Raw genomic sequence first — 22,345 nt, 5'->3', positions numbered from 1 at the left:
GCTCCTAACAGAGTACTCTCACTCACGGGATTCACAGGCTGCAAAGCTCAACATCATCAGGCATTCGGAAATGCATTTCAGAACCACAGTGAGTTACTCACACCTGCTAGGCTGGACATAATCAAAAAGAGGAAAAGTGTTGAACATTGCTAACAGGAAAGTAAAATGATACAGCCACTGTGGAAAATAGCTTAGTAGTTCCTCAAAAAGTTAAACATAGAGTTACCATATGACCCAGCAATTGTACTCCTAGGTATTTACCCAAGAGAATTGAGAGCAGGGACTCAAACAGATACTTGTACATGAATGTTCACAGCAGCATTATTCACAGCAGCCAGAAAGTGGAAACAACCCAAATGTCTACCAACTGATGGATGAATGTCTGGTCTATCGAGACAATGGAATATTATGCAGCCATAAAAAGGAATGGAGTATACATCCATGCTACCAAGGAAATGAAGCCAGGAAACATGAAGCTCAGTGAAAGAAGCCAGACACAAAACACCACATACTGAATGAGTCCATGTCTATGACATGTCCAGAATAAGTAAATCCACAGAGATAGAAAGCAGATTAGTGGCCACCAGGAGGTGTGGAGTGGAGCACTGCAGAGTGACTGCTAATAGGCAGAGTCCCTTTCTGGGGTGATGAAATGTACTAGAACTAGAAAGAGGTCCTGGTTGCACAACATCGTGAATGCACGAAATGCTGCAGAATTGGTCACTTTAAAATGTTAATGGTTAGTTTTATGTCACTGCTGCCGATGCTAAGTCATTTCAGTTGTGTCAGATTCTTTGCAACCCCATGGACTGTAACCCACCAGGCTCCTCTGTCCATGGGATTCTCCAGGCAAGAATACTGGAATGGGTTGCCATGTCCTCCTCCAGGAGATCTTCCCGATCCGGGAAGAATTCGACCCCGGGATCAACTTCATGTCTCTTATGTCTCCTGCACTGGCAGGCAGCTTCTTTACCGCTAGCGCTTTATGTGAATTTTACCTGGGGGTCGGGGGAGCAGGGAGTTGTAATTAAACCTCGCAGGTTCCACCCCCAGCTCTGCCACATGACCTTGAACAAACTCTGTGCTCCATTTCCAGCAAAGAGTGAAAGCTTTAATCAGGGATATAACAGTTCCCACCTTGCAGGGCTATTGGGAGCTTCACATGAGCTAATGTTCCCAAAGTGCATTGCTCTTTGGCGTGATGGTGAATGTGAGCCATGATTCCCTCACACAGACCCTACCCGTTACACATGCAAATCAAGGCTTGTTCACGTGCACACAGCAAGTTCAGAAGCCAAGTCAGGAGGGGAACCGAGCTCTCATGGATTCGAAGTCCATGCTCTTCACCTGTCAATTGTCTGACCTGATCCCTGACCAGGAATCTTGACACCTCCAGGCCCCAGTCCCTGGCAGCAGCACAACTTACTTCTGGTGACCCCACGCCTGGCTGGCTCTCAGGCCTGCCTGCAAGGCAGAAACGATAAAGCCACAACTAGTTTTGCTTCTTCCCCATTGAAAGCCTTGGCCTTGGCCACCCTAGGGGGACTTTACCCATCAGCAGTCTGGCAGTGGGAGAAGGAAATGGCAACCCACTCCAGTATTCTTGCCTGGAGAATCCCAGGGACGGAGGAGCCTAGTGGGCTGCCATCTACAGGGTCACACAGTCGGACACGACTGAAGCGACTTAGCAGTAGCAGCAGCAGCAGTCTGGCAATGACTCTAACCCAGCAGAGAGCATTTCCCTTCTCTGTGCCCATGACCACAAGTCCCAGTCACAGACGGTCCTTCTTACTGTGGACGTGGAGGAATCGTCACTGTTTTATGATCAGCAGGGTTACCCAGAGGCTTCATCGTCCCAGGAGGAGAGGGGCGTGGACCCTCAGCTCTCCCCTTGAACCTTTCAGCCCCCCTTTAGACTGACCCTCACGTGCAGTCCCTTTTTCCCCAGTACAATGTAACATCACAGGGTTTTTTCCCCACATCTGGTTCAGTTCCTATGTGTTCAACAACAACCTAGCTTACTCACATTCCCCAGTACCTGCCTTCCTCCCTTGTGTGTGTGTGTTAGTCGCTCAGTCTTGTCCGACTCTTTGCGACCCCATGGACTGTAGCCCACCAGGCTCCTTTGTCCGTGGGATTCTCCAGGCAAGAATACTGGAGTGGGTTGCCATTTCCTTCTCCAGCCTTCCTCCCTTAAACAGAGAGAAATAAGTCTGCCTTCATCTACTGACATGTCTAGAAACCCTTCCTGGGACTTCCCTGGTGGTTCAGTGGTTAAGACTCCGTGCTTCCAATGCAGGGGGCATGGGTCCAATTTCTGGTCAGGAAACTAAGATCCCACATGCCATGTGGCCCAAAAAAAAAAAAAATTTTTTTTTAAACAAACCAAAAAAATTAAATCCTTCCTGATTCCCTTGGTTCCCTCAAACAGCCAAGCCTGTGGGAATCCTGGGAGAAACCCTGGGATGTTTGCATAGACTCAAGTCCACTGGATATTCCAGGTCATCACAAGCCAATGAGGAAAGCCATCCCACAGGAAGTGTCCCAATCCCAGACTCTTAGCTTCTGGACACAGAATAACCTGAGGAACTTGGCCTTCCTGTGCCCGGCTTCCCACCGCCCTCATCAGCTTCCACAGCCAACACCAACTTCCCCCAGGACTGTGAGGTCTGTTCCAGGAAGCAGATCCAATCTGGCAGGTCTGAGATATAATGACCCTTCCTTTGTGGCTGCCAATGTTTGCACCCCAGAAAAACAAGTCTGAAGCCCAGAGGGTCAGCCCTCGGATTAAGTAGGCCAACTGGAAGGATGTTGGGAGGGGCCATCTTAAGAACACGTGGACACCCATGGCAGCAACATTCATAGAACTTACCGATACCTTCCCTCCTTTATTCACCTCCAAGGTCGCTGGATCGAAGATCACGGAGTCATTCACAACATGATGTTCAACACAGAGACACAGTGGAAGTACTCCTTCAAGACCACACAGAACAAGACTGAGTGGTGGGACAATGGCGTTCTCCCCCTCTGGATCACAGCCCAGAGACAGGTATTGCCAGAAACCCTGGGCTGACTTCCTGGGACGTCACCTCTCATTCCTAGGCATGTTGTGGGGTGAGGGGCTTAGAAACTGTGTGGTCTTGAGCAAGGGTCTTATCTCTAAGCACCTGTTTCCCTAAATGTGGCACAGGCATCATGATAATGTGCTCATTTAATGGAGTTGGTGTAAGGATTAAATATAATGTGTACTTTATGCACATCTCAGCAAGCTTTAGCTGTTATGGATGGATAAGTCCCCATGAGGGCAGAGTCGGCTTGATCTCAACTGTACCTTCAGGGCTCATAGGGTCTGGACCCAGCCACTCTTTAATAAATATCTCTTCTCTTGCCTCTGGCTTAGGCATGAAAGCCCTTAGGAGTGAAGCTGACCACTCAATGCATGAAAAGCTCTAATGAGAACATTCACTTGAAAGTAGTAATATCCCAGCACCCATTCACTATTGCTTCGAAAAGGCAAAAATCAGTTGTACTTTGAACTCCAAGCCCCAAGCCTATTGCCAGTTTTGCGTTTTCTCTGTCAGCTTCCAAAGTCATCACTTCAGAACAGATCCTTCTTCTCTTCCCCCAAGATACCAGCCTTGGCTCCAAGCTTCCCTGAGTCCTGACCCTTCCTCTCTGTGCTCCCAGCCTACGCTGTGCATGCTACTTGGCAAAGGGGTGTGACTGCAGCAGCTCAGAACACAGCCTTCAGACTCTGACTCCCAGAGCAGGATCCAGCCAGCCCCACCCTTCTCCCGCAGCCTCACCTCAGGCAATGACCTCTGCTCTCTGCTTCATTTGCTCCCACCCTTAAAATGAGGGTTGTCAGAGTTCGTGCTTCACAGGCTCATTGGGAGGATTAACTGTGATAACACACGTGAGTTGCTTAGTGCTCACTGCCCGAAATGATCAGTCACTGTTATGAATGGAAGCTGAGGCACTTTAGCAGGACTTCAGCTGGTCACTAGAGCTTTAGGTCAAGACTATCCAACAGAACATTCTGTGATGATGGACATGTTCTATTCTGCATGGTCCAATGTGGAAGCCACGGGTGGTAATTGAGCCCTTGAAATGTGGCGAGTGAGACTGAGGGACTGAATATTTAGTTGTGTTTCATTTTCATTAGTTTCAATTTAAATCTAGATACTACACAAGTGGGACTCCCATACGGGACAACACAGCTCTAGAAGAATCACAGGAGGTTGGCCATGACCCTTCTCTACCTCAGGTTCATTTTCTCCTATTTGTTGTGCCCTAGTTTCCTTCCCCAGAGAAGGCAATGGCACCCCACTCCAGTACTCTTGCCTGGAAAATCCCATGGACAGAGGAACCTGGTGGGCTGCAGTCCATGGGGTCTCGAAGAGTCGGAAACGACTGAGCGACTTCACTTTCACTTTTCACTTCCATGCATTGGAGAAGGAAATGGCAACCCACTCCAGTGTTCTTGCCTGGAGAATCCCAGGGATGCAGGAGCCTGGTGGGCTGCCGTCTGTGGGGTTGCACAGAGTCGGACACGACTGAAGCGACTTAACAGAAGCAGCAGCAGCAGCAGCTTCCTTCCCCAATCTATCACATTTTTAAATTTTGAGGAATAGACCATGCAAATAAACTCTGTCCTTATAATAAAAATAACATCCATAACACTCACTATGTGCCAGCGACTGATTTAAGTGCTTTACGAATATTAATTTATCACAACCCTGAGGTGGTGCTAAGGTTATGCCCCTTTAACAGATGAGTAAACTGAGGCACCAAGTGACACCATAACTTCTCAAAGTCACAAAACTAGTGAGAGGCAGGGCTGGGATTAGAACTCACTCTGGGTTCAGCAACTCTTTAACGCTAACCATGACATAATTTTTATTCTGTGGCCAAAGCATTTAGTCATGGACTTCAGAGTGATTCTTATATCTGCCAGGCTGCTAAGAATGTCTGTAAAGCCCTGATTAATTCACTACTCAAAACCCAGAGCCTCGCTCACTACAGAATTTGTTCACTGGCATGAGGCTTCTGGTGGCATTCTCCCTTCCTGGCACTTTCTTATGCATGGTTCTTGTCTCCTTGTCATTTATTTGCAGGACTTTTTTCCTCCTGCTCAATTTATAATCAGAGTGCTTTTCCTCTTTGCTGAATTCATAAGTGGTTGTGCAAAATGAGGATCTGGTGCAGGGCCAGGCAGCTGACAACACACTACTCATTTGGCAAGCAAATGTCAAGTTGGTGTATCTCATCCTGCCCAGGAAGGGCCATTCAGCCAATTCCCTGAGGAGCTGGCTCAAAAATCTCCTGTAATCAGAGCAAACCTGTGGTCCCAGGTCAGCAACCGCCCCTGCCAAAACAGGGTGACAAATGCCAAATGCCATGGGGTGGGCACATTTGCATTGCCAGGTGGGGTTGCAGGAAGGCGGCCCACCCTGTATCCATCACTGGGAAAATCCATCCTTCTTCTGAGTCTCTTCCAGGTAGGCTCTGTGGATACTGATGCATTCACCTTTAATAGGACTAAAATGTTTTTCTTCAGTGACACTAATGCTGCCAGAGTCCATCAAGATTCATGAGAATCAGTGTCTCTTGGCAGATGATGCCTATGAGATGGGATTCTCAACCACCTTTGCATCCAATCTCCACAGTCCACGAGGGTATCCTCACACCATCGGGACTTCCCTAACGGTCAGGCTATGAATGGAGAGGCTCCACTGAAAGCAAGTTGGGACTTTTTTTTGGCCTGCACTGGGTCTTAGTTGCAGAGAAGGCAATGGCACCCCACTCCAGTACTCTTGCCTGGAAAATCCCATGGACGGAGGAGTCTGGTGGGCTGCAGTCCATGGGGTCGCTAAGAGTTGGACACGACTGAGCAACTTCACTTTCCCTTTTCACTTTCATGCATTGGAGAAGGAGATGGCAACCCACTCCAGTGTTCTTGCCTGGAGAATCCCAGGGATGGAGGAGCCTGGTGGGCTGCCATCTATGGTGTCGCACAGAGTCAGACACGACTGAAGCGACTTAGCAGCAGCAGCAGGGTCTTAGTTGCAGCATGCGTGATCTTCACTGCCATGTGCAGGATCTGCGTTGAAGTATGCGGGATCTTTAGTTGCAGCATGCTGGATCTAGCTCCCTGACCAGAGATCGAACCCAGCTCCTCCGGCATTGGGAACACAAAGTGTTAACCACTGGACCACCGGGGAAGTTCCAGAGAGCAGGCTGGGATTTTAAACAAGCTCCTGGGATAACTGAACCTGATCAATGACTAAGGTATTTCACCAAGTTCAGAAGTCCTAATTCTCAGAGAAAGGCAGGCAGCTATGGCTGTGAGACCCAGGAAGGTGAAAGTGTTAGTTACTCAGCTGTGTCCGACTCTTTGCAACCCCATGCATGGCTGTAGTCCACCGGGCTCCTCTGTCCATGGGATTCTCCAGGCAAGAATACTGGAGTGGGTTGCCCTTCCCTTCTCCAGGGGATCTTCCTGACCCAGGGATGGAACCCAGGTCTCCTGCATTGCAGGTGGGTTCTTTACCACTGTACCACCTGGGAAGCCATGAAAACCTAGGGGCATGTTTCTCCTCTTATGGAATAGACAGAGAGAGTATTAAGATGTGAAATGGTGTGGGTGAGATACTCATGTCTGCCAAGAGTCTGTAACAGGACCGCGGTAGGCTGCCACCAGGAGGGGATTTGGAGAGACGGTGGGGAGGGCAGCTAAGGTTCTCAGTGTCAGCCAGATCTCCTAGACAAAAGCTTCCAAACTTGGAAAAGCTGTGAGAAAGAGGGTGCCAGCAGTTTTTGCTTAGAAGAGCATTAATAGCAACATAATGCATCCCAGTACTGGTACAAATTGTGTCTCCATCACACATCATAAAGGTTCTAAGAATAATACTCCGACCTCCAAAAGGGCGTGGGAGGGTTAAAACACAGACTCTTGGCCCTCTCTATTCCTTCTGTTCAGTGACGCCTCCAGAACACAGAAGAACAATGAAAACACTCAGAACCAACTTATGGTTTCAAATATTGGATTGGTCAAAAACTTTGTTTGGGTTTTTCCATAAGCTATTACAGAAAAACCCAAATTTTCTGGCCAGCCCAATACATGGAGTCCATCTCTTTCCACTCAGTCATTCCCAAGAATGTGTAACTAACTCCTTTCCCTAAACCACTAAACATACTATCCACCAAAGTACAATGGGATGAACACTTCAGGGACCTTTATAAAACCTATACATCTTGGTGACATTAATTCCGTCCACTAAAAGAAGAGACAAGACAAAACACAAAACCAAACTGAAACTCTTTCACTAATGATTGGTTCTGAAGAGTTCTGTTAAGTGTTTGTTGCTCAGTCTCGTCCAACTCTTTGTGACCCTATGGCCTATAGTCTGCCAGGTTCCTCTGTTCATAGAATTCTCTAGACAAGAATACTGGAGTGGGTAGCCATTTCCTTTTCCAGGGGATCTTCCCGACCCAGGGATCGAACCCAGGTCTCCTGCATTGCAGGCAGATTCTTTACTGTCTGAGCCACCAGGGAAGCCCCAAAGAGTTCTGTAGATTCTATACAAAAGCCAACACTCAGGCTTTGCCCTAAGAAGTATCAACTCTCGTTTTAAAGCAGCAGCTTAAGAGTAATAGCCACACTGATGCAATAGTACACTAAGGAAGAATAATGCACCTAATAAAACTAGTGATTTTCCAATTGCTATTGCTTCTGGAAACACTGATTATGCTAATTAAAGGGTAGAATAGTAAATACCCACTCTTTTGCATCCAATTAAGTGCTCAGATTGTTTCTCAGAAGTATTTGTTGAAAATAGCACTTTTGATTATCGTAGATCCCAAATAAACAGAGTCAAGTGTGTGTGTATGTATGTGTGTGTATACACATGCTCACATATATATTTCTCTCTGGAGCTCATTTCACAAAGCATCATAAATCCTAAAATTTCTATGGGACCAAGCGAGAAAAACCATAGCTTCCTAAGACCACAGCTTGGATACCTTTAAAGAAAGAATATGTGTTAAGAATATAGCAGGAGAAAACAATTTTAAGTCGGGAACATCTGAGATTTAACAGGCAAATACCTAGGAACTTAACTAATATGCAGTGCTGCCTAAGTCCCTCACAATGTCAATGTCAGCTTATTCTAAATAATAAAATAGCCAAACTGTGTTCTACAAAATGTTGGAAGTTTCATCCTTCCAATCAATCCATACTTGAGAGCAAAGTCAATTTACACTTAGAGTTAAACAAACTACCATCGCTAAAAACTAAGAATTATGTCTAATGCCAATCAGAAATGCAATAAATACATATTAGAGGATTTGCAAGTTAAAGCAACCATAGAAATTTTATTATCAGAAAGGAAAATGTGTTACCTGTAGAGGTTACAAATAAGACACTAGAACCCAAAAGAGAAAGCATTTATGAAACTATTTCCATAAGTTAATCAAGAGAGAAGAAGGTAGGTTTTCTGCCCCTAAAAGGAGATGTGATTCATGCATTCATGCAGCATGCACTTAATCAGCAGTCAGCACTTAAGTCTGAGCTAGGCCTGTCCTAGGTCCCAGGAAAAATGCATTCAACAAAAACAGCCACACTTTCTAGAGGAGGGAATTAGATAGTTTTCAAAGCAAGCAAATTAAGGTAATTTCAGGTTGGGGAAAGTGCTTTAGAGAACATAAAACCGGATCCCAAAATAGGAAATGAACGCTGGAGGGCAGAAGGGACAATATTTCACCTACAGCTATGGACAGAACTTCTGGAACTGTGCAAAGCGTTTAGTGTTAGGACTTCTGTCTTGGGTCAAGCTTCCTAAAACCAGAGCCTGAGGCAGGGACGCAGTGCATGTAACATATGGAGAGAGAGCTCTCAGGAGACGGGAGTAAGGAAAACTGACGTGGCAGGAGAATGAGCTAAGTGAGATGTGCCCTCTGCTGGACACCAGCTTCAGCCTGATCCCCCAGGAGCACAGGAACATGAATTGCACCCCCATGTTATCCCACCCTGAAGCCAGGGAGCTGGCTTTATGTCCTGCTGCTGGTCACTAGCCGTGGGCTGCTGAGGATAAAAGACCAGTATAGGCTACCTACTCAGGTGAGGCAGGTCTGGCCACTTGGCAACGGGATTTTTCCAAAACATGGAGGAACAGTGAGACATTAGCAGCACCCCCACAGAAATGGATGCGGGTGCACAAGCCCAATAAGGGGATCTGGATGGGGCCCCAACAGCATCCCCTACAACTTCCAAATAGCTTACCTGCCTCTTTCTCTCAAATGGTACATGGTAAGTTTGGCATTACACTTGATTATACTTTTATACCCAGTCGTATGCCACATAGCCATGACCCAGGTGCTAATACCCCACAGTTCATCCCATAATTTATTCCCTATACCAAATTGACACCATTACACCAGTACCCTCTCTTGGCTCTACTAAAGCCATTGAACTGTAGAGAGTTTTTCAGAATATCCAAATCTTGGGTAATACAAGAAGAGTCACAAAACAGCCCTCAAGTTAACAGCCAGGATGAAGAAAAGTAGTTGCTCCCCAAATAAGCAGGTCAGTCATTTATGGAACCAGAAATTTATCAAGTGCCTAGTATGTGCCCAGTCCTGGTCAAGGAGCTGCTTTACAACAACATATTTAGTGATATGGGTCCATCTTACTGTTAACTCGTTGGTGAGTGTACATAAAATTATTTTATTTTCCTAACAATTTTACCAGGCTTTATCCAAAAAAAAAACACCTTTCTGCCGAGGAGTATTATCGCTTAATATTTTCATGACTTTGAAATTACTTGTGTTGCTAACACAGCCTCATTTTCAGTCTGAAGACTCAGTTCTGCTCATGGTAAAACCTTCATCTCAGATCTGAGTCAAAGCTCTGATCCCCAGCATGCTCCCTACCCCACCACAGACTCTCTGGTGGCCCCAGATGCCTGGGAAAGAAGGAGCGTGACCCATGGTCCACTCTCTCGAGCCCCCACCCCACCCCTCTTTCCCCAGTTTACCCACTGGAGACAAGGAGAGGGAAGAGACAAGCAGCTCCTCCCATGACGGCTTTTAAGGAGGCTTTTAAGGAGGCCAGGGCTCTTCTGTCGGCTGTGATCTAGTGCCTTGCCTGGTTTCCCGCAGTGTGACAGAGAGGTTGAAGGTGGCTGGGCCACTGACAACAGTTTCAGGTCAAGCAGCAACCCCAGGCTCTGGTCAGGCCTTGCAAGATTCAGCAGAATTTCATGGATGACCCACCACCTTCCTCGGACGTGAGGAATCCCATGCTCCCTGCTGCAGCCATTCCTTCCATGACCAGAGCCTCCAATCTCAGCTTCCTTCTGCAGACTCCAACCCGGGGGTCTACAGGCACATTTCAGTTCCACCTTCAATGCCCCTCATGAGACAGAAACTGGAGGAAATAATCATCACCCTTCTACCTGATCGTGCGGTTGGGCCCAATGCTCTTTGTTCCTCTCCAGGAAAGACAAAAGCTGAGCTCACTGAACGCTTACCAATGTGCTCCATGTGCATTTAGTCCCTGCAACCACCCCACGAGGTGGCATTAACATCCCCACTTTACAGATGAGGAGACAGAGGTGGAGAGCGTTTTGGCAACACACATCCAAATGAAAGAGAAAAGATAAACCCAGGCAACCCAGCAATAAGCACACCTTTAACTGCTCTGTTGTCTGCCTCTGGGTCCGGCATCAAGCAGACATCTGCACAGGGAATAAGATGACAGCCTTCGCTTTTGCAAATACCCCAGAGTCTATAAACATTAGAGATGGGAACAGCTAGGCAAATTCTTTCATCTCTAACAGCCCCAGAGGGAGTCCGCAGATCTCATCTCGTTGGCTCTGGCTGGGACATGGGCCCAAGGCTCAACCAACTGCTGTGGCCAGGGGACACAGTGTCCCCTGACTGGCCAGCCCAGAGCCACACCCCACCTCTGGAGCCTAATGTGGGACCAACACACCCCAAACCAGGCATGGAGCAAGAGCAAGGAGGAGAGCCTCCAGGGGATGTCAGATGCTCCAAACCTGCAGATGGTGGAGTGGGCGCTGGGCAGGCAAATATATTAACTGCCCACTGCACACACTGGACACACTGGGGAAGGCTTGTGGTGGCTTGTTAGGTCTAGAGGCAATGAAAAGAGTGCCTGCCAAGGGCCAAAACACAATGCCCAACACTTTATCTTAAAGCTATCTGGATTAATCCTCAAAAAAGTCCCATCGGCTTCTTGGCATTTTACAGGTAGAAACACTGAAGCACTACGAGATTAAAGAACTCACTCACCACCGCCAGTTTAGAAAGTACCATTTCTCCTCCAATCCAAGGAACTTTTTTATTTTTTATTTTGCCATCCCAAATTGGAACACATCTTCCAGTCACTGAAGTGTCAGCGGTTTCACTGGCAGCATTTTTCTTCACTGCTGCTGCTGCTGCTGCTGCTAAGTGGCTTCAGTCGTGTCCAACTCTATGCGACCCCATAGACGGCAGCCCACCAGGCTCCCCCGTCCCTGGGATTCTCCAGGCAAGAACACTGGAGATGGTTGCCATTTCCTTCTCCAAGGCGTGAAAGTGAAGTCGCTCAGTCGTGTCCGACTCTTAGCGACCCCATGGACTGCAGCCCACCAGGCTCCTCCGTCCATGGGATTTTCCAGGTAAGAGTACTGGAGTGAGGTGCCATTGCCTTCTCCAATAAAGGCACGTCTTCCAATTATCGGTGTTTTAGATTCCAGGAGATCCTGGTGATGTCAGGAATGAAGCCCAATCCCATCTGCCTCCAAAGCCCACATGTTTTCTATGCATGTTTCTGGACTGGGGCAGGGCTGCCAACATGTTGGGCTTTGCATATGATGAAAAAGACAGAAGAAACAGCTCTAACAGGCTTTTATTCTTGCACTCGCAGGGGAGGAAAACAGCGTCATTCCACTATCCCGGGGGAGGCGCCAAGTACCAAGGGGAGGCTGTCCAGCGGTCCCTGGTGGAGTCGCACACCCACCCAAATGGCAACGAGACAGAGTGGAGACAGAACATCGACATCGTCATGAACTGGTTCACCAAGGAAGATTTTGACTTCGTGACCCTGTACTATGGAGAGCCAGATAGCGTGGGACACCTCTACGGACCTGACACAGAGAATAGGAGGGCAATGATTCAGCAAATCGACAGAACCATCGGGTACCTGCTGGAAGCCATTGGGAGGCACAGCTTGACTGAGCACCTCAATGTCATCATCACGTCAGACCACGGCATGACCACCATGAAAAAGAAACCCAACATCACCGAGATCCTCCTGAGAAACTACATCAGCTTCAAGGACTTGGTCCAGTTTGACATTGTGGACTACGGCGGCTTTGGGATGCTTCTGCCCAAACCAGGGCAAGAGGAAGCTGTTTACCAAGCGCTGAAGAACGCTCATCCTCACCTCAATGTCTATAAGAAGGAGGAATTTCCAGAACGCTTCCATTTTGCCAAACACGAGCGGGTCCTGCCGATCGTGATGTACGCCGACCCTGGTTATAGCATCAGCGGGGTGAGTGGATTCTAAAATAGAGTCCATCTTGGATCTGGAAGGCAGCCAGTAGGGAAGGACTGTTCTGAAAAAAATTAAAACATAAGTGCATGCATGATGAGTTAGTAGTAGCCCACTATTTTCTGAGTGTTCCCCACCTCCCCGCATCCCACCCTACCTACCCTGCTCCATCTTACCATTATGCAACAATAATGACATGTATCTCTGACCAAGGTTGTGTCTAGGGCTGTGTTAAAAATTTAACATGAGTTATTTCATGTTTGGGCTTCCCTGGTTGCTCAATGATCTACCTCAATGCAGGAATTATAGGAGATGTGGGTTTGATCCCTGAGTCGGGAAGATCCCCTGGAGGAAGAAAGGGCAACCTACTTCAGTATTCTTGCCTGGAGAATCCCATGGACAGAGGAGCCTGGCAGGCTATAGTCCATCAGGTCATAAAGAGTCAGAAACAACTGAGCAACTGAGCGCACACACACACACTTTATTTTTGTTTTCCTAACAACCCTAAAGGTTGATTCTCTTATCTTCCCTTTGTAATAAGGAAGAAACCAAAGCTGGAGAGGAGTGATTTGGTATTAGAAATGTAAGGCTGATGTACAAACCCAAGCCTATGTGTTGGATCAACAAGAGATTAACACCCCTCCCTCCCCCAAAAAAACACCTTCTCGTTCCCATTTGCATATAGTCAAAAGAAAAAAGGCAATCCTGATCACATAAAAATTTATACATAGATGCCCATGGCAGTATTATTCCTAATAAACAAAAGGTGAAAACAACCAAAATGCCCGTCAGCTGATGAATGGATAAACAAAAGAGGGTCTAGCCACACAGTGGAATACTATGTAGCCATTAAAAGGAAATGAAGTACTGAAACATGCTATCATGTGAATGAACCTTGAGAGCATAAGGCTCAGTGGAAGAAGTCAGATAGCAGAGACCACATATTGTATGATTCCATTTAAATGAAATGTCTAGAATACACAATTTTATAGATACGGAGCATAGATTGGTGGTTGTCTAGGACCAGGGGAAGTTGTAGGGAGATTGGGGAGTAACTGCTGAGGGGTATAGGCTTTCTTTTTGGGGTGATGGAAGCGTTCTAAAATTGACTGTGATGATAGTTTCACAACTCTGTGAATACATTAGATACCATTGAATCGTATACTTTAAATGGATACATTGCATTGTATATGAATTATATCTCAACACAGCTGTTACGAAAAAAATAAGAAGCCTAAAGAAGAAAATACCAAAATCAATGCTAATTGTGAGACATACATAAGACATGCGCATCAAGGCAGGCAGAAGATTAAATTGATCACTGCATCCCATTTTTTTAAAAACTACCAACCAATAATTCATGACAGAACAAAGTTTAAGTGATGCTTCAATATCACATGACAGAAGACTGTCTCAGGTACAACCTGAAGGATCCTTGTCTAAGGCTATGAACAGAAGCCAAATGTCATAATTACATTTGCAATCTGTATACTCTTCAGTTGCTGAAAGTCCAGAGTATAACAGGTCTGGGAAAGCTCATAAGGTTATTGTTTAATATTGGTGGAAACATTTACAGTAAAATGCAAAACTTAATTGGTATTTTGTAAGCCCCCTCGTGGCCTGGAGCAAAGGCCCTGCCAAGAAGTTTCCATAGTACTGACCCCTTTGTAAACCTGGTTAATGATGTCACAGTTTGAGAGGGATGATAAGACATTTAATTGGACAGTCCTATTCCCAGCATGACCAACCAGATAGTTTGAGGGATGGGATGCAGTGATCAGTTTAATCTTCTGGCAAACTATCTGTTAGACAGAAAATCTTTTGTGTCTCAATGCTCTAATTGAGTCCACTGCTCATATTCCCACCCACCTGCCTGCCTTGATGTGCAGAGCAGAGTGGGTGTGACTCTTCTCTCTTAGGATTCAGTTCAGTTCAGTTCAGTCACTCAGTCGTGTCCGACTCTTTGCAACCCCATGAATAGCAGCAAGCCAGGCCTCCCTGTCCATCACCAACTCCCGGAGTTCATTCAAACTCATGTCCATCGAGTCGGTGATGCCATCCAGCCACCTCATCCTCTGTCATCCCCTTTTGCTCCTGCTCCCAATCCCTCCCAGCATCAGAGTCTTTTCCAGTGAGTCAACTCTTCGCATGAGGTGGCCAAAGTACTGGAGTTTCAGCTTTAGCATCATTCCTTCCAAAGAACACCCAGGGCTGATCTCGTTTAGAATGGACTGGTTGGATCTCCTTGCAGTCCAAGGGATTCTCTAGAGTCTTCTCCAACATCACAGTTCAAAAGCATCAATTCTTCGGCGCTCTTAGGAGCTTGCAAAGAACATGAGGCCATTACTGGGATCACTTAACTGTTCTTAACAGGCTGCCCCATGGCATCAAGTTCTTCCCAGGTGGCGCAGTGGTAAAGATTCCACCTGCCAATGCAGGAGACACAAGACATGGATTTGATCCCTGGGCGGGGAAGATCCCCTGGAGTAGGAAATGGCAACCCTGCTCCAGTATTCTTGCCTGGGAAATCCCATGGACAGAGGAGCCTTGAGGGCTACAGTCCATGGGGTTGCAGAGTTGGACATAACTGAGTGACTGAGCACAAGAGCATAGCATGGCCTCAAACGCCTTTGGACTGGTTTCTTTAGCCAGGTGAGGGAGCCTGAGCTGAGCAGACAGGCATCAAGACAACTATGAGACCAAGTTTTCAATACACAGAGATCACATGTCTGACATGCCAGAGTATCTGTTGGTCCTAAGAAAATAAGAAAATATAAACAGTGCTGTGGTGTGACTGATGTTACTTTGTCCCTTGAAAAGGGGTCAGACAAAAATCTATCTAGTACTCATTAAACAATTACCTACAATCCTGATACCCTCCTCTTTAATCCTCCTCTCCCCTGCTCCCCCAAAAAAATATGCAACTTTGTGCCATAAGAAACAACATACCTGGGGACTTTCCTGTTGGTTCAGTGGCTAAGACTCTGAGCTCCCGATGCAGGGGCCCAAACTCAATCCTCAACCCCACAAGCCCCAACTAGGAGTGTGCCACAGCTAAGATGTGGCGAAGTCAAATAAATAAATAAATATTTTTGAAAAAGAAAATAAATGCTCCTAGCTCTAGAGCCAGTCTGGGTTCAAATACCTGCTCCAACATTGGCTACTACATGACTCAGGGTAGTTTATTCATCTGTAAAATGGCAGTGATGAGGATAGAGCCTTCACTTTATAAAACATTCAAAACACTTCTTGGTGCACAGTGAGCCCTCTATGTTTGCACCTATTAGGACCGTCAGTATTACTATCTTATTACTGCTTCCAACAGGTGTGCTTTTCTTTGAAAAAGAAAGTGTTAGTCACTCAGGAGTGTCTGACTCCTTGTGACCCCACACACCAGGCTCCTCTGTCCACAGAATTCTCCAGGCAAGAATACTGGAGTGGGTTGCCATTTCCCACTCCAGGGTATCTCCCTGACCCAGGGACTGAACCCAGGAATCCCAAATTGTGGGCAGCTTCTTTACCATCTGAGCCACCAGGGAAGTTGTGAGCTTTATTCTCTTCTTTAAAGATCTTCCATGCCTGCTCCTTTCTGCCACTGCAGAGAGCAGTGTCCTTCCTTGTCATTTAAGTGCTCAAAGATTTCCTGGATCTAACAACTATGGAATTAACTAAGGGGCAATTTTCTTTCAGAGGACTGGAATCTTAAATGACTGTTTCGTTGTTATTATTTTTCAGCGAATTATACTATATTTCAACAAAGGAGATCATGGTTTTGATAATGTCTACATGGATATGAAGACCATATTCAGAGCTTTCGGGCCTGATTTCAAGAAGAATCACCTGGCTGAGCCCTTTGACAGCATCCACATCTACCCCCTCATGTGTAAGCTCCTGGGAGTTACCCCTGAGCCCCACAATGGCTCCCTGGCAGTCACCCAGGAAATGCTGGTAGACACTTACGACCAGCACACAGGTGAGACACAAAAGCCACCACCAAGAGATTGGTAGTGTGGTTTGTTCTGTCCTGAGATAGAGAAGATTCAAAAAGGGGTTTTCTGAATCGGGGAAACATCAAGCAGAACAATCCTGTTTCCTGGCAGCTTCAGTGCCCCCAGCACAAGATTATCAGCAGCAGCTGTGAACAGGTAGCAGATGAAGGAGGAAGTCCCTTGCTGTGTTGGTGACATTTTATACAGTGCCTACAGGGCAAAAAGGAAGGCTCTCCATAGAGGGTATCAGGCAATAATCCTTCTGAGCCTCAGAAAACACGTAGAGTCTGCCCCCCAGATGCCCCTGTAGATTCTGAAAAGCGGCCTTCCTTCAGCAACTCTGCATGCTGGTACCCAGAGAAAAGCTGCTCACAGGAGAGGAAAAAAGCTTTAGTGCTCTTCTCATGGCTAGACATGGGGGCAGGGGTTCCTGTAAATGAGGCTGAGAATCCTTAAGACTTCAAAAAACTAAATCTCGGTGATATAAAGAAAGGAAGCATCTCTGGGAATTTGGCTGTTTACAAACACTCGCCAGCATTTCTTCTGTGGGGAGACTTAGTGCCCAGTGATTTATCAGATGCTTAGAGCAACCACACTCATTCGAAATGGAGTACAAGGAACAGCTCCCTGCACTCTTCCCTTCTGCCAAGCCACTACCCACAATCTTCTCTGGTGGCTCAGACGGTAAAGAATCTGCCCACAATGCGGGAGACCTGGGTTTGGTCCCTGGGTTGGGAAGATCCCCTGGAGAAAGAAATAGTTACCCACTCCAGTATTCTTGCCTGGAGAATACCATGGACAGAGAAGCCTCACAGACTACAATCCATGGGGGTCATAGAGTTGGGAACACAACTGAGCAATTAGAAACTAGACCCACAATCTTCATGTGAATTTACTAGAAACAGGATGTTTGCAGAAAACTAAATGAATGGCAATTCTCTAAGTTATTGAGAATTTCTTTTTAAGTTTTAGAGTTTTGCTACAACTCTTTGGCCCCTACACCTGCCCCATATGTAATCCTGGGAGCCTGGGGTGAGGTGTGTTTGATCATCCGTTATTGATAAGCAGGACATCCTACCAACTGATTTTCAGTGAATTGGGTTTTAGCAAATCGGTCATTTGGCAAAGTGGTCATTAGGCAAATGGGTCATTTGGCGAATAGGTCATTTAGTAAATTGCTTTCAATGACTTGTCCTATGAGATTTCTCTACAGTGAGCACTTTCTTGGGTTAAATGTACATTTCGTTTCCATAATTAATATTCACCAGTGCCTGGATAGGAAACTTCCCAGAGACCCAGGAGCAGCCTCTTAATCAGATCATTTAAAACCATCTGATTTTTTATTAACAGGAGCAGAGATGAAGAGGGCATCTGCTCTCCAAAACACAGCAATCAGTCTCACAGTTGTCACAGGAGTCCTTGTGGTTCTGTTTGTCGCTGGTGTGACATTCACAGTCTTTTGTCGGAAAAAGACGTGAGTAGTCTGAGAGTTTTCTGTGGTTGATCAGTGCACACTGTAATAACCCATTTCAACCACTTTCTGAGTGTGTCAGGGTCCAGCACTTTGAGGACCCAGCAACCAGAGATATCTTTGTGAACTTGCAGTCTGGGCAGTAGTACAGGGACCAAGACTCAGAAGAGCCCCCAGCTTGGTTTGATCTCAAAAATCCTGATTTTTAACAAAGACCCCATTTTCATTTTGCACTTGGCACCAAAAACTATGTTCCAGTTTCATTCGTTTCCCAGTATTGCCATAACAAAGCACCACATACTGGGGTGGATTACAACAATAGAAACTTGTTGTCTTGTGGAACTAGAGGTTAGAAGTCCGAGATCGAGGTATTCACTTGATCCCTCTGAAATGTGTAGGGGAGAAGTCTTCCTGGCTTCTACTAGCTCCTCTTGGTTGCCAGCAATCCTTGGCATTCCTTGGCTTGTAGACACAATCTCTGTGTCCACCATCACATAGCCAACTTCTCTCTGAATCTCTGTCTTCACATGGAATTCTCTCCTCTTAAAAGGACACCAATCATGGAATTCACAGCCACCTGTATTCCAGTATGATCTCCTCCTAACTTAATTACACATGCAGAGACCCTATTTCCAAATGAGGTCACATTCCTAAGTACCAGGGGTCATGACTTCCAACACATCCTTTCAGGGGAACACAGTTCAACCCTGGTTGAACTGGTCCTGCCATCAACAAAAGCACTCAACGGCCCTGGTACACTGCTTTCTACATCTCCATAGTTACATCAGGAGACTGAGCCTCTCACATCCCATGTGACACTCAATCCTGACCATGCCTCTGCTTTCAAAGAGCTCCTGTCTCAACAGCATGGAGGCCTCCTGAACACCATAAACAGCCTAAGGAAAGTCAGAACTTTACTTAACCTTAACTCCATTACAAAGCCCACATTTAATGTAATTTATATTTGAACTATAAAATTTTCCTATAAGTTGAAACATGACCTATAAAAGTCTCTATACCCTGAAGCAACATTTTAGAAAGAAATCAATTGGTCCTTTTCTGCAGAAACCATTAGCCATAGAAGAAAGAAAGGAAAAACCTCAAGGTACTGATTGAATGGCCATTCCCACAGCATAATTTCTAAAAGGTAACCATTTCATATAGTTAAAATGTATTAGTTTTTCATCATCCACCATCACCATCATCATCATTATTAAAGCAAGTCTCAAATCCAGAAGTTGAATCTTTACTATAGTGTGTGCATATATGCATGTCTTCTGCCACTGAAAGGACTGTTTAGATATACCCTAAAGCTTCTCTCCACATCAATACCACTGGAATTTTCACTTTCTATGTTAAATAGCAGTCCTAATCTTCACTAACACCTGAACACACCACATCTGTGAGGTCCATGGACCATTACAAATCCCTTCAGTGCCTTGATCCTTCCAAGCTCAGGTGTGAGAAATGTTACCTATGACCTTTGTCCCTCCCAAGAGCCCACAGACAAAGATAAAGGTATTGTCTGTGTGTAGGTCAATGGTGTGGCCCACTTAGGGGTCTTCCGCAATCTGCCTCCCATCTATGGCGTCAGGGAGGCTAGACAAGCCTAGATTTATTAATATCTTAGTATAACATCATACAGCATCACTTACTCTGGTTTGACCCTGTATGCCCTTTGGTTCCTCAGAAGAAAGGTAATTAATAGCTATTATGTGTGTTAATAGAAAGCTTGGTATTCATGAGTTTGACCCATTCCCAATGGTTTCCACTCACCACTGCAGGCAGAGAGCTGACCAAAACAGCACAAGTGAGCCAGTACGCATGACCGAGCTCTAACATCGTTCCTTCAGGACCAAGATCCAATCATCTTACATCAGATGTTTCTACCCCAGGATGCTGTGACTCAGAGGATTTATGCAACATCTCAGACCCAGAAACCTTTAATTCCTTGTAAAAACACAGCAATAACCACAGTTCACACTCTTTACTTCAATCAACTGTTGATGGAATAAAGGACAATTTTTGTCAGATCCTGTGCTCACATGGTTCTTGTAGAAGAACAGATATAAGAGAACAAATGCATTCAATTAGAATTAATTTTCCTCTCTTGTTCTCATAACTGAGCAGGGCTCAAGTGTTTCTCATCTGAAAGGGGTAATAAGACTCATCTGTCCCCATCAACTGCATTGTGCAAGTATATTTAACAAATTAGCTCCCAAGATGCTTCCAAATAGTTATTTCAAGAGATTTATGAAGGTAAACTTATTAGACTCTGAACACAGTTCAAACTCCAGGGGCAGCACCAGCGCCTTTCACTGTCCTGCTTTTTACTCAAGACATAATAAGGTCAAATGGAAGTAACTTTTTTTCTTTTCTTCCCCATCCCCACCTGTGTACCATTCTAACTCCTTTCTGGATTCTTTTCCCTGCAAAGTCAAAGCTCCCACTGTAAGCCCTCATAGTTCCATGTGTTCACTGGCACTGTATATATTGCCATGGTGCTTCTACATTTATTTGTGTGATAATTAGTTCAATACCTATTTCCCCCATGAAACCCTGAGCCCCTGGAGGGCAGGGAACCACTCCTGGTTCTTCTCACTGTTGCATCCTCAGCACCTGATAGTACCAGGCACATGAGGTGAGGTATTAGTTGCTCAGTCATGTCTGACTCTATGCGACACCATGGACTATAGCCTGCCAGGCTCTTCTGTTCATGGAATTCTCCAGGCAAGAATAATGGAGTGGGCTGCCATCCCCTTCTCCAGGGGATCTTCCCAACCCAGGAATCGAACCCAGGTCTCCTGCATTGTAGGCAGATTCTTTACTACTGAACCACCAGGGAAACCCTACCAGGAACATAGTTTATGCTTAAAAAGTATTTGGTGAATTAAAGATTCTGTGGGTTAGAGACAGACCCTAATTGGGGTCTGGGGGAGCAAGGGTTCCTATCTGTGTTGGGAGAAATCAATGAAATCAGAGTAATCACGGTTAAACCCATCACACCTATAGCCTGCCTTCACTGTTCAAGTTCACTTTATTTGTTGCTACAAATGATTTCACGTCCCCCCAAGCCTAAACAATAAGATGTTCACCCAAGTTGTTTTCCAGGAAGTTGGAGTCAGCTGTGTCTAGTTCAGGCCAGTTAAGACTGATTAGGACCACCAACCCTCCAACTGGGCATGCGGGAGCTTGGTGATCTTTGACGTCAGAGGGTCAAAAACTCCACCATCAGAACCTGCTGTTTTCTGACCGATGGTCTCATGAAGAAGCCTATAGTTTAGTTGCCCTTGCATGAAACAACTATGACCTCACCTTTTACTTATTTCCAATCATCTCACTCCACACCCACCTTGGTGCGAAACCACCCTGCTTCTTTAGCCCATAAATACCCCACAGCCCCTCGCCTGCCCGTCCACAGGGAGGCAGATTTGAGGTTTGTTTCCTCGTATCGAGTGGCTGCCTCATGAATAAATCCCTTCTCTGCCTCAAATCTCAGCGTCTGGCAAACGAATCTGGTTGGGTAATGAGGTGAGCCTCCTAGCCGCACCCAGGCAACCAGGGCCTCCTCATCCCTCTCCCGCTCTCAGAAGTACGGCCTGCCCATGGTTCCCAAGGTAGAAGCTGTTTGAGGAATGCAGCCTTCAGAGAGCGAGGCGCTGAGGAGACACTGGACCACGGGCTGACTGGACCCGTGAAGGCCTCCACATGCACTGTTAGCGTTCTGTCAGGAGGCTGTGGGGGTCTATTGGCCTTGGGTGCCCAACACAAGCCTCTTAAGCAAGCTCCCTCACGTATTAAAACTGCCACCCACCAACCTGGAGGGGCCTGCTGTTCTCTTCGGTCTCTCCTCGCCCTCCGTGTACGGGGCAGGGCTGAGGTAAAGGTGCAAACCAACAACTTTACCTCAGCGCCCTTGGCCAAGGAGAGGAAGGGCAGCGCCGGCCTGAGACCACAGGCCCTGAGGCGACCCTCGCACCCGAGACTGGGCTTGAGGCCGAAGTCCCAGAGGAGTCGGGGGAGGGCTAGGATAGGGCTCAAGGGACGACGCTTCTGCACGTAGGGGCCTTGCCAAAAAGACTGTCGAAAAAGTGCTGGAACAACGAGAAGCATTACCTGGCCCTCGGCCTGACTGAACACTCTCCCGCGGAGCCCTCGCTGCCCCGCCCAGCGAAACTTGGCGCTAAATTCTGACTCCGCCCCACCGAAGCCATGGCCCCGCCCCTTCTGCCGTGGCCCCACCTCCAAGGCCCAGAGCCCGCCTCCAACTTCCCCTCGACGCCCCGCCCACCACGGCACTAACCACCTGCTGAACTGCACCGCCTC

At 46.6% G+C, this 22,345-nt stretch overlaps 1 protein-coding gene across 1 annotated transcript in view; it reads left to right on the top strand.

Moving 5' to 3' along the window:
- The window catches only part of LOC109578085 (ectonucleotide pyrophosphatase/phosphodiesterase family member 7-like), a 38,154-nt gene extending 15,941 nt beyond the window's left edge, over nt 1–22,213 (top strand). Inside the window, exons 2-5 of the mRNA XM_019987073.2 lie at nt 2,904–3,049; nt 11,933–12,559; nt 16,295–16,532; nt 22,083–22,213. Coding sequence (XP_019842632.2) covers nt 2,904–3,049; nt 11,933–12,559; nt 16,295–16,532; nt 22,083–22,213 — 1,142 coding nt within the window. The remainder of the gene's footprint in view (nt 1–2,903; nt 3,050–11,932; nt 12,560–16,294; nt 16,533–22,082) is intronic.
- The last annotated feature ends 132 nt before the right edge of the window (nt 22,214–22,345 follow it).

Source organism: Bos indicus, chromosome 25, assembly GCF_029378745.1.
Source record: "Bos indicus isolate NIAB-ARS_2022 breed Sahiwal x Tharparkar chromosome 25, NIAB-ARS_B.indTharparkar_mat_pri_1.0, whole genome shotgun sequence".
NCBI classification, from domain to species: domain Eukaryota; kingdom Metazoa; phylum Chordata; class Mammalia; order Artiodactyla; family Bovidae; genus Bos; species Bos indicus.
Note: the sequence above shows the minus strand (reverse complement) of the source record. Positions and strands in the feature narration are given on the sequence as shown.